We start from the raw sequence: 13,025 nt of genomic DNA on the forward strand, positions 1-13,025 counted from the left end.
CTACACAACGATTAATGACTAAAATGCACATCAATTCACAGTATTCACAAAGATAGACTTGCCAGAAGAAAGTGTGAAAAAGACAGCAGCCTCTCATGTAACTTAAAAGCAATTCTCCACATGCCTTTTATTTGCTAAAAAACACTGCCCTCCAACTTTAATGATATTTGCTAATTAAATAAATGACTAAGTAATTCAGAATGATCAGAACTCATTTTCAGAGTGAAAGTCTTGATTTACCTTGGGAAGAGGGCAAAAATGGTACATTTCAGTAGTTAGCTTCCACATAAACAGATTCAATTCTGCTCCACAAAATATCTAATCCAACAGAGACTTTAAATGAAGGACATCAGTGCTAAATAGTAAGTAGATAATTGTTTACATACCTCTCTGATCTAACAAGAGAAACTCCAGAAATAGCCAATTAATTTTTTATGCTTTCTATACATTTTGAACACTGGTACTACCTACATTTGTAAGATTAATGTACTCTTATACGAAGTAGCAGAGTAAAACTGAATCCTGACGTTATGAGTGGAAAGCTGACTAAAAATGGCACTTACACATGGACACATCAGTTTCTAATTTGCTTTATTCACACACTTTAGTTACTGTAAGCCTTGCAAACGAACTGCAAGACAGCCAAATTTGCATTCTGTGCAACTTTGCCCAAACTCAAGTTATTTTGTACAAAGAAAAAGATTCCTCTTCATTGTCTTCAGCCACACTTCAGCAAAGAAGTCTTCCATGTACCTGTAAATTACAACATTTATGTCTACATAAGTTACATTTACAGTTTCTAATTTGCTCACAGGTCCATTAACGGCAAAGTTGAAAATATTTTTAAAAGACCAGTAAACCCATCAGTTTCCCACTTGCTAGTTCTTACAACTTATGAAAATAAATTCCTTTGAACTGGCTAGCAGTCCAAATTACATATCAGATGTGATATTTATAAAGCAGATATTAAGAATTCATATGCATTCCTTAAGTTAGTTAACTGGTAAGAGGAAAGTTAAATCCTCCCTCCAACCACATTTGAAATCCCATCTGCATGACTACACATATATTCAACTTGTGTGTATAATTTTAAATTTGAACAGTACTTTTAAAATTACACTTAAGAATCTATATCCCCATATTCAGAAGAAGTTCTTTTACAGTGCACCGAAAATCCACAGAGTGGATTCTTCAAACGTCATTTTCTAAGCCATTTAATTAGGTTAGTAAGTTAATCATGTCTACTGTGCTAAATCCACACCTGAACAGATTAAGAAATATTCTGAAGCAGTGTTGAGTAAATAATTTTGGTGAGCTGTAAAACTGCCACATGCAAGGTATACTGTACTATAACAGCTCCAAATCCTTTATAAAACCCTAGCATTCCTTCTTCCCGTTTTATAGTATTTACGCAGTCTCTCAATCCCTCATACTGAGTATTGATCGGAAGCACTTCATAGCCAAGGTCTGTATTGTCAATTATTGTGCGTGTCCCTTGAATATGAAGGCGGTGTAAAACTGTCTCCAACGGGTAAAGCATGACATCAGCACAAAGGCTAGCAGCAAAGCTAGCAAGAAGTTCTGGAAAATATGCATCCAGCATGCTCTGCACAGAAGTGGAGCTCTCAGTTGGAAGGCTGCGGGAATTATCCCTTTTCAGAACAAACAAAACAAGCTTCTGGACAATGGAACTGATGATGTAGTGAAGAACTCCATGTAGAGCAGTTGGAAAAGTCAAGACCATCAGAGGAAGAAGACGCTTGCTATGGGGTACTCCCATGCCTACAACTCTGCCAATTCCTTCTTTCACGCAGTCCAAGATGCCAGGGTTATCTCGGATTATTTCGCTCTAGAAACACAAAGGAATAATTACAACTTGTGATGAACATTTCATAACCATGCTGACATCTACTTTGACACTTTATCACTGCTGCTTTATAAGAAAGTTAACAATTTGCATGCTATCATATCTACACAGCTATACTGACAGGAATTATTTGCTCTAACACTCTTGATAGCATTCAAACAAACTTGCTTTTAAAAAAATGAACCCATATCAAAGAGTCTTTATGCAATGTACATTCCAGTTATTTGTGTTACTACCGAAGAAATTCAACTTTCAGCCTACTGCTGAGAGAATCAGTGTGCAAAATAGGCATGTACTGAAAATACCTAATCCTGGAGAAAAATTACAGTAAGTATTTAGCTAATTTAAAAGTCCTTTTCTTTAAGGACCATAACTGTAGTCTCTGAACTTGAATGTGCATAATAAAGACTTTCATAACTAAAGTTGAGTTGAAAGATAATTTTTAATTTGAATTTAATAGGTTCAGCTCTGAACATTTCCATTCCATTATTTGCATTTAAAATAGCACTCTTTACCCATGCTGACTGTTAGGGAAGAGTTAATTATTTCATTCATGTAGTGAAAATAAAGAATCCACTTAGTAATTTCAGTTACTCTCCTATACTCCACCTATTAGGATTAAGCTGAAGACACTGTTTCCTCTTCTAATACTTATACAAACTCAGCGTTTTATCATCTCAGTTACATCCAAAATTCAGAATTTGAGAGTTCTCCTCAATGCCCAAGTCTCTCAGTCTGTGCTGGCTGTGTCTTGAATTCATGCCAGGATAAACTACCAGAACATTCCTCAGTACTCTCAGGAAGGACTACTAATCTACAAAGCCTTCAGGGTCAGTCTATGCAGAAAAGAAACTAGTTTAAACACTTGAGAATACAATGTTGTTCTACACTTTAACCATAAGTTAAGCTTCACTCATCTTCTCCCCCATATTATTATACTCTGGCACTTCAAAACTGTGCTTCCTTTTGTCAAACACGCCACCAAGTGGACTGAAGAGTTAAAGACAAAAATAGTAATGTGATAGCTACAAATTTCTACCTTTTACAGTTATTTTGATTAAATGTATTTACTAGAGAAGCGTGTCAAACTAATACTCTGACTATGGTTTATAAGAACTAAGACAATCAAAGTTAATGTAAAACTGTTAGTAAAAAATCCCACAATCTAACTTTTATAGTTTGTTACTGCTCACTGTCCTCTTGCAGCACAGGAATATAATGTAAACCTGACAAGGCAAGTTGCTTCCCTGCACTGATCAATGCAGCATAAGTAAAAACTTCACAACTGCTATCATTACCTCTGTTGTGTTTCTAATAAAAAAGCTGCTGATGATGTTTGCAGGAACCGGAGAATACATTTCATACAGTATATATACACCTACTCAGTAAAATATTTGCACACAGTTAAACCTACTAAGCCTAAAACCCTCAGATCTCAGTGGAATTATTTTCATAAATAATGCTGTACAGAGGTGATTACGGGTCAAAAAGGTCAGGGAGATGCTGTTTTTCCTTTTTTATTTGTTTTCTTATTAAGCTGCTTTCTAGCAAAGAAACTTTATTACTTATTTTGCAAACAGAAGACAGGCATTAAATCATGTGCCCTTTTATCATTTACTAGGTACATATGTTGCCATGTCCAACAACACAGATAACATCCTTTCAGATGAAAATACAAGCAGTAAGATAACTGATTAAAATATTCCATTCTGTGGCTTGCTATGAACTCAAGAAACATGAATAGTGTTCTACCACTGTACCTACATCTAGGCTTATGCCATGCTCGGGGTAAAGCCGTTCCCAAGGACATGAAAGAACTTCCAAAGTTAGCTTCCCAGTATGAGATGAGCTAAATCTTTACAACACCTCAACAAACTCAGAGATCCACTCAGGCTAGATTTATGGCACATTATTTGCAAAATAATTCAACAGGAGGAAGAGGGTTTCGTAAACACAGTAACTTTAGAAAATTTGAGTTTGTGGTTGGGAGTCTATTTACATGCCCCCATGCAAAGATGTTTAATCTCATCTGTTCTGTTAGTCCATGATGTGGCCAGTTCAGATGGAACAGCCTTCCTAGTACCTTCTGGCTTCTTTAAGTCTGGATCCTCTGTGCAGTGCAGAATCCTGTCTCTTAAGAGTACCTGCCTCTCAAGTACATGCTGAAACTAAGAAACTATAGAAGTCAACCTTGTTTGCCTCTTCATAGCAAAAGCACCATTTCGTAGACATACACCAGCAGTTGAACAGTTAGTTTAAACAGCTGGATCTAAATCAGTCTTGACAGTACTTACAACTTGCCTATGCTATGAATGAAAATTATCATTTTGATGACTCAGTTACATGAGAGTGACTATCCTGCATCACTCTCCACACAAGAACTCACTTTACAGTAAGAGTTCTATTAGCTGTACAAAGATACTACCATGTTAACTAAGAGCAACTCATTATATAGAGGTAACTAGAAGAATTACCCTGGACCTTTTCTGCATAGCAAAACCTTGTCTCTTTCTCCAGAGGAGATGTAACAATTCACTGAAAGACAATTGGCAATACAGTGCTATGAGTTACTTCATACAGTTATAGAACAAGATAAGCTGCATCCTAAGCGACAGGTCCAGATACTTATTTTCATGGCTAAGGAAGAACTAGATGAAAATTTAAAAGCAACAACTTGGCTCAGTGAAAGTATTGTCCTGAGCTAGTAGAGTCTACTATTTTAGCAAAGCAAAGCTGAATTATTGGAAAAGCTTTGTAGTTCTACAGGGGGAGGGGTCACTGAAACAACTTGCCTAGCAAGCCTTTTAAAACCTTTACATGATAAAAATTTCTTTATGGTTTATGTGCTAGAACACATACATGCAACTTGTCCTTCTTTCACAGACAATATATTCCAACTGTCTATATTAAATGTCATTTCTAATTCTAGATTTAGACTTAAGATAGTACAATATACCCATCACAGTAAATACTTTTATCTCAGTTAATAAGTCATATAGCCTCAAGCAAAACAAATGCAACTACTGCAACATAAACCTGAATCCAAAGCCAAAGGTTGACTTCCCCACATAATCTAACCTATAAAGAGATTTTTAAATGTTGCAAATATATGTAAGTTACCTGTACAGTTTCAATCAGGCTCGCAGAATAAAAAGGCATTGCTATCACATGTGTTAAACTGTAGAAATTAACAACATAAGAATTAAGGTCATGACAACACTATAGTTTTAGCCAAATATGCACTTGAAAGTTGATAAAGTTATCTACCAAGTCATGCCTGAGAGAAAACTAACAAACCATAACTCACTTATTAAAATACACATCAACAAGTTGAGATAAACTTCAGTCTGAAGTTCTGTTAAATTCCATGTTAAATTTCCATGTGACCAGATTGATTCAGGTCTCCCAGATATCATAATTTAATTACGAAAAGAATCTGATCTTTTAAATTAGTCAGGTTCCACAGAGACACAGGGATCTAATAAGAGAAACTAATTTGTGAAAGTGGTGTATGCAAACAAGACTGTTCAAAAAAGTCAAAATTTGCAAATTACTATTAGCACCTTGTCAAGTAATCATAGCTGCAGATTAAACTAATGTGCATTTAGTAGTTTTATAAACGTTAGATAGTAAGACATAAGGTAGTAACACATACTATACTTACCCTTTGAGTAGAAGGTGTCCACCGATCTGCTTGAGGTTCCATTTACGTGAAAGTTCCCTAAAAATAAAAGTATTTACACTTTAATACGGATATGAACAAGTTACACTCAAGCATTTCTTTCACGGGTGTCAATATCCAGTTTTCATACTGGTGCTGAACTACTGGTTTACATTGCAAGATTTCCCATAGTGGAAAGACGCATCAGCTACTCATTTAATAAATCACGCTTAACTTTTAGAAGTTATTTGTGTCTGTTAGCCATTCTATCAAAAAAGCCTTCAGTTATTAATAAGGTCTCTGTAGCTTCCCCAGCTACTGGCTTTAGTGTTTTGCATTTATTTTGCACCCTTATTCACTAACTCAAAGCCATTTTCAGGGAATATTGGATTATGTTAAAATCACAATAGTTATCGTTTATCAACACACGTTCTTTTATTATGCTGTGGTTTCATTATGCTTCTTCTGTTCTTTGAGGTTATGTTTGCCCAGTTGTTGTTTCTTTCCCAAAAACCTAAATCACATTCTGAGACCGTTAGGCAAATCAAATACAATAGGTCAGACTACAAGCTGCATAGTAATTCTGTGGAGACTTAACAGGTCTTTTGAGTCTTTAGCATATCCTGACAAAACAAAAGAAAACCCATGTGTTTAAAACAAAGGTGACTTTGAAAAAATCCCCTTAAAGTTGTATTTTCTAGTTATGCACTTCAAAATATGAACAGTAAACATTAACGACACTCCACTTGACAGAAAATGTAATCCCACCTAGCTCAAGACAACATTAAAATACAGAATGTATTTACCATACATTAGGTAAATACTCCAGTTATGAGGGAAAGATATTTCTGTTTCAAATGATGGACACATTAGCCTATGCATTTTTAATAACAAGCTATAAAGTGCTCAGCTTCAATTCTTGTCCAGGAATCATTCTCACCCACTGCCTGTAGTTATAACAACTCTAATCCAAGAAAGGAAACTCTTTACTCTTTCTGAAGAATTGTGTGTTACTAGTAGCTATTAATTTCCTAAATACACAGGCCAGTCACAAAAGAGGAAGGGAAGATCATTTACCCTTATGTATTTCAGACACTTGGATCACATCCACTGAGCCATAACACTTAAAAGATGTGGAAAACGGAACCAGCCAAACTAATGTGTGAAAGTCTAACCTGTCAATCCACTAGGTATTAAGTATTCCTGCAGAGAAAGAACAATTACAGAAGGAGTTTGTCTAGTACAGAACTATATTCAACTTTCTACAAAAATGTTTACACCCATTTCTGGGTCCCTCTCCTAAAACAGGGGGATTCTTTTATGTTATTATGATATAGACCTGGAATTGACATCTCACTTCCTTGTGTTATTTGGAGCTTGATAACATAGTTAAATAACCTTTTAAATCAGATTTGCTGGCTTTGCTGCTATAAGCAATAACCTTCACCTTCCTGTGACAGCCCAAACATGCATACTACCATTAAAAAGCAAAGGAGAGCATCCAGCAGAAATCTGCATGGAGTGGAGCATGTACATGACAACCATTTCAGCCAGGTCTCTTCCCGAACCCAGTTCATTTCATGACTATCCACATACTGCGTCAGCACAAGGAGGGGGATAGCACTGAGGAAGGAATAAGCAGGTACGAGCAGAAAGGACTGATTCATTTGGCAGTGCCATCAGCTTACTTTCCAAACTACTGAATAACTGGCCCACAAGAAGAAAGTCCTTGCTTATCTTGGACAGAAATCAGAACTCTGAAAATATAAACATTATATTGCATCTCATTAACTTAAGCATCCCCGAGAGCAGTACTTCAAGCCAAGAATAACATGTTACACTCTGAGGAAAGCGTATGAGTATATGACTGTGAGTTTCATTTATGTATGAGACAGAGCTGACCAAAAAGCTTAAACACACACTGCACACAATTTAAGTATGTAAGGCTTTGCTAATGTTTCTGATGAATGTCAGAACCTGCAAAGACTTACTCTTATTATTACGCACGCATGTATCATAACAGTAGTTTGATTCAGCCTGCCTACATTTCTTAACTTTAAAACCAGTTTAAAAACATTTTCCATGTCCCTTAAATCTTTGTTTTCTGTCCACACTTTAAAAATAGGCACCTGTCTCGTCTAAAGGCTAACATGATTATCAAGCCCACTGGTCCATTCAAACTTAACCAGCCTGAAACCCAACCACTTGCCTGTCTCCCTAATATATTTTCCAAGACAGGTCTTCATCATTTCACTGGCTTTGATGTGTGCCCTGCAACTGTTAAGTATCTTTTCCTAACTTTTGGTTACCTCACAGTCTCCTTGTATTTCACTTGCCACAAGTTTTAGTTACTTTATATAATAAACTCTCTCACACAACCTGCTTATTCTTAAAATATCTATAACAAAACTGACAACATATACTATTATAGCTGTCAGCCCTTACTGTTAGCTCCGAACCAAACAAAACGTTGACAAAAAAGGTCTTCAGACAAAAATTCTTTACCAGATTTTTATGTCAAAGCAGAAAGACATCATAACGTTATACCATAATCTGGGAGTTATAGTTAAGCATAAATAGTAAGTAGAGTCACAAATCAACATTAAAAATTATTACTAAACTCCTGTAGCCGAAGATGGACACGGTGAAGTAGAATGATGAATATCTCTTTAAATGAAGTCAGTCATTTTTAGTTGTAACTCTTTTATTATGAGAATACTGAACAAGGTACATATATAGTTGTTGGTAAAGGAGGACAGAAGACAAAGCTGTCAGCCACATAGACTTATTTACCATAACTTCTCATTTATTAATGCAGGCCATTCTGTTCTCTCATCTACCAAAGACAGCGCCAATGTTCAGCAAGATGTCAGTGCTGGCTCATTAGCCTTGCAAGTTTTCTGTATTTAGCTTAATGAAACCAGGACTTTTTATTTTTGACACAGAATTTGCTAGTACCACACAATACAAACCAAGATACAAAAAGAAACAGGAATTCTTTCATTACAGTGGAATTATACTGAAGACCAATTTGCTACATTATTTCTATACTCAGATCAGTAGACAGACATGTCAAACATACAAAGCTCCCAGAAAGTCTCTCACTGTTTATTAATCACAAGGTTGTCTTTGACAAGACAACTACACTGTGCTGAAAACACCTATTCAATGTCTGATTGTTCTAATCAAGTAAAATTTCTAACATTTTGAATATAAGTCAATAACTGATGATCAATTTGTAAGAAGCAGTAAAAAACCCAAGCAATACCTTGGCAAAGGTGTAAATTCACTGATGATCCCTTCTGTTCCCAGGGTTATGCCCTGAACAATGAAAGTGCTGCCCATTCCTTTCCAGAGAGCTCTTGGACCCTGTGTTTCAAAATATGCAACTTATTGTTATTCATGCAACATAAAACCTTTTAATCTTACTAATTTTAATAAAATTTCAGCAAATTCAGACTGCACAGGGCTCCAATTCTATCATTAAATTTCATTATCACTTTCAACTCTGAAGAAACTTTTGTTCTTCAATAATTTCAAACAGTTGTCAACAATTTTAGAGGTATGTCTCTCATCGTTAATACTCTGTACTATGAACTTAACACTATTTTCTATAGACAAAATGAGCTCAAGATGTTAAAACACATCCAGAAGAAATACAGAAAATCTTTTCCTACTGCCTTCTGATCTAAGTTTCAGGATTGCCATTCCCATGCAGAACTGGAAATTCATGCAATACTATATTTGGAAGTAGTTATGTGGATAATCTCTTTATCCATATAAAGATTAATTAACTTTTAGAATCCTATTTTTAAAAAAAATAGTTTCAGTGACCTTTTTTTTATAACTTCTGCAATTATTATCCACTAAATACTATAATACTTAAAAAAAATTTACAATTATCCTCTTGAAACATTTCTGCAACCATAAAAATAACAAATCCTTACAACAGCCATGTTTTTTAACCACGAGTTACATAAAGATGTCAAGGTACATATGTGCCATAGTAACCTTCACTGCTCAGATAGAGCCTGACACCCAACACTGACCTGTGTCTTATTGATGCTGTACATAATGTTGACAATAGTAAAAGGAGTGAGATGATAATTCCGAGCATGATAGTTAACCTGTTAAAAATATAAATAATGGCAGTTTTATAAACTTACTTGCAGATGTTAAAACTCTAAAGGAAAAGCACTTCCAAAATTACTTTATCCCTGTAAAGGTCAGTTAAAGTGACCAAAATATTAATTTCTCACTGAAACACAGGGAAATGGGCAGAAATTTTACATATTTGTATGCTGAAAATGTAAACAATAAAGGAAACAAAAAAATATATTGGAAACAAAGCATTCTGCTCGTAAATGGGGATCTGGAATTTGTTCTGCAGACTCTGAACCACTTACTTGCTGTAATTCATTTTCCACTCCCAAAAAAATGAATAAGAATGTTCAAGATAAGTTAAATTTCAGAATAGAAACATGCATGCCACAAATAAAATCATGTTAATGTAGCAGCATCTTCTTAAGAATTGTAAAGCTTCCTTATACTCTACAGAGTATGAAAACACAGAAATATAATGGTACACAGGAGGTCTGTCTGGAAGAGATAATAGAAAAGACATACCTGACATTGACGACGCAGAACAATGCAAGGATGTGCCAACACATTTTCTGTAAACAGGCTGTAAAAGAAAAGTGTACTTAAAGCACAAGAAGCCACTGTAAATTAGAAAAGGCTTGCTACTTTTGTCTAACATTAGATCAGTATTTGGAAAAACTATACATTATCTAATGATAATGAGGCATTTTGGATGGCTACTTGATATCCTGTCAATGCTATAAAGAAACAAGTATCAAAGCCCCTAACACATTAATTCACAATGAAAAAGCCCCCCCCCCAAATATACACATATACACATACATATACACACAGTATGTATGTATTTTTATAGGCAAAACAACGTACCAAATGTCTTAAACTTCCCCTCCACAAAATGGGAGGGAACAAACCAAGCTAGAGCCAGAATTATGGAAGGATTAGTTTCCAGGTTTATGTTAACTCTGCGTACCGCATTACTAGTCAAGATGCTCCCTAGTGGGGTCAGAGGATTGGTACTAATAGCTGACATTTTTGTCATCAGAAAATGCTACTGCCCAAAACTAACTCTCCCTCCACACCCAGAAATGGCACTTCAATCAAATCTTCACAGGGACGTTCTCTCAGTTCTAAAGTAGGATTCCTAGTCACAATCACACAGAGAAACTTTTCATTTCATCTCAAAGCACCTGAGTGATCAGAGTACTTAGCTGTATGTGGTTCAAACCTGGGATATGGATGAGAAAAGCAAAACCTCCAGGCTTTGTCCAAATATCCCAAGCAGCAGCGCTGACCATCACCTTACAAGATCACCTAGGGTAGGTCTCTTATGAGGATTTTATTCTGGATAAAAAAGTACTAATTGGCATGTACAGAGCCTGCAGTTTCATAACTATTAAGCTAACTGGTAGTCTGCTACTACCAAAAGAGATAGAACTTTCCCTCTACTCCAGCTGCTATGTATTAAGCCCTCCTTGTAGAGAACTCAACTGATCTCACAAAAAAACCCCTAACCTTTTATTTTGGGTGTTTTCTACAAGACCTCAGGCTTGACCCATGTGTGCCTGACAAGTGATGTAGTACAAATGCAAAAGCAGAAGCAGGCAGAATAGCTCTCAGCAATCATACAATGCTGGTCATCTCTCTTTCCCAAAACCACATGCCCATTTTAGCTTTAGTGATCATGGTGCTCAGGATGTGGAAAACTTTGTCATGATTGATTACCTAAAAGGACAAGTGAGCCATGCAAAGCATCGCTTTGCTCTTGAAGACGTACATGCTTCTGCTCTATGTCTCCACTCCTTTGCTAGTACTCTCCTGAGCTCATTCAGCTTGATAAGGTTGGAAAGAAATCAAACAACTCTTTACATGTTGGGGAGGGTTAATTCTTCCCTTCTTGCCCTCCATCAACTCTTATTTTAAAAAAACTGAACAGGCTCATCGAGAGGTCTGAATGAGCAAGCTGAGCCCCTGCAAGGGAAGCAGCGGGAGAAGAGGGACAGGCAGTTTCATGAGACAGGGCAATCTAACTTAAGCAACTCGTTACTTGCCAAGATATTGTCATGCCTATTCCTCCTTCACTCCTTCCCTCTCTAGACCAGTTAGCTGGTGTTTGCTGGCTTTCACAGCTAGTCAGCTCCCAGGTAAATCAACCTAACTGAAATAGCAAAAAATAATCCCACTCATTCATTGACTTTGTCTTCTGTTTTAATGAGTCAAACTGATTAAAAGAGGTTCTGATGGGCATCAAGGGTACTAACAACAGGGTAAGGAGCAGGACAGGCTGGCAGTCAAGTAAAAGGTTCTTCTCTTTAAGCAGAAGTACACTAAGTACCTCAACTGACATAGCTTCCCATGATGGTCTAACTTGGCAAGTGACACAAGTACTTTCATGTTCTGAAGAGAGAAGCACTATTCTTTTAAGTTTCATATTCAGGTCAACAAGGAGTAAAACTCTTTCCAGTCCTAACTTTTCAAGACAAAAAACCCCACCTCCCACCCTTTTGCAAGTTCCATCAGCACCCTGACCAAGAAAAACCTCATCAGGAGAGTGTGATCGAGCAGGCATCCTACAGAAAAATCCTAAGCTTATAACGATCCTTACACTTGAAAATTTAAGCTCTGAAAATGTTATTAAGCGTGTTGAAGTCCACCACTTTCTCAAAAATACTATGAATAATCAGTAAAGAATAAAATGTTTATCAGACCACTTGGCTAGATCAACATTACTATTCCAGGATATTTTGATAACTTACTTGAAGACATTTTTACCTTCCTAGGAAACATCTGCATAACCTAAAAATATTAATAAAAGTGGCAAACGTGAAAACAATTTTCTCATGTTATTTTTAGTTTGCTCTGATAGGCTACACATATCCTGCACATACTGTACAAAAAACTGTTTCTTATATTCACTGCTGATTAAGTAATTTTGAGAAACACTTCAGTTAAAGGGAAAAGAAACCTACATGGATTTCAGGTAGTAGGTTTCTAAAGGCATTTCAACTGCCTAAGTCTACTGGCATAAAAACACAACACAAAGGTGTACATAGGAATCATTAAGACAACTATAGCTTTACTACTTCATTACTGCAGAAAATTATTACACAACTCTTACCTTGCAAGACCAATACCAAAGCCTGCAAATCTGTTCAATTGCTCTGAAAAAAATGAAAACATTATACAGAAATGATAATTACAAAGCGGGAGAAAATGCCATGCACATGATATTAAAAACCCATTCTATACTGTACTTGCTTCAGAAAATTACAAGCACTAAACAACAACATTTACGGCAACTCAGCAAGAGAGGATACGAAAAATTATTCCCCCAGGAATATTTGTACTTTGGACTGAATTTGAGTTTTTACATACTTTTATAAATAAACTTGTTCTCGT

At 36.1% G+C, this 13,025-nt stretch overlaps 1 protein-coding gene across 1 annotated transcript; it reads right to left on the bottom strand.

The window, feature by feature from the left end:
* Window positions 1–1,183: 1,183 nt before the first annotated feature.
* Window positions 1,184–12,806, bottom strand: SLC25A46 (solute carrier family 25 member 46). The gene is made up of 7 exons (XM_010176317.1): window positions 12,745–12,806; window positions 10,155–10,212; window positions 9,578–9,655; window positions 8,797–8,897; window positions 5,532–5,588; window positions 4,988–5,045; window positions 1,184–1,849 (listed from the first exon to the last, which is right to left on the bottom strand). The coding sequence occupies exons 1-7, from the start codon at window positions 12,804–12,806 to the stop codon at window positions 1,271–1,273; spliced, it is 993 nt and encodes a 330-aa protein (XP_010174619.1). The 3' UTR covers window positions 1,184–1,270.
* Between the last annotated feature and the right edge of the window lie 219 nt (window positions 12,807–13,025).

Source organism: Antrostomus carolinensis, unplaced genomic scaffold (genome assembly GCF_000700745.2).
Source record: "Antrostomus carolinensis isolate BGI_N321 unplaced genomic scaffold, ASM70074v2 scaffold19939, whole genome shotgun sequence".
NCBI classification, from domain to species: domain Eukaryota; kingdom Metazoa; phylum Chordata; class Aves; order Caprimulgiformes; family Caprimulgidae; genus Antrostomus; species Antrostomus carolinensis.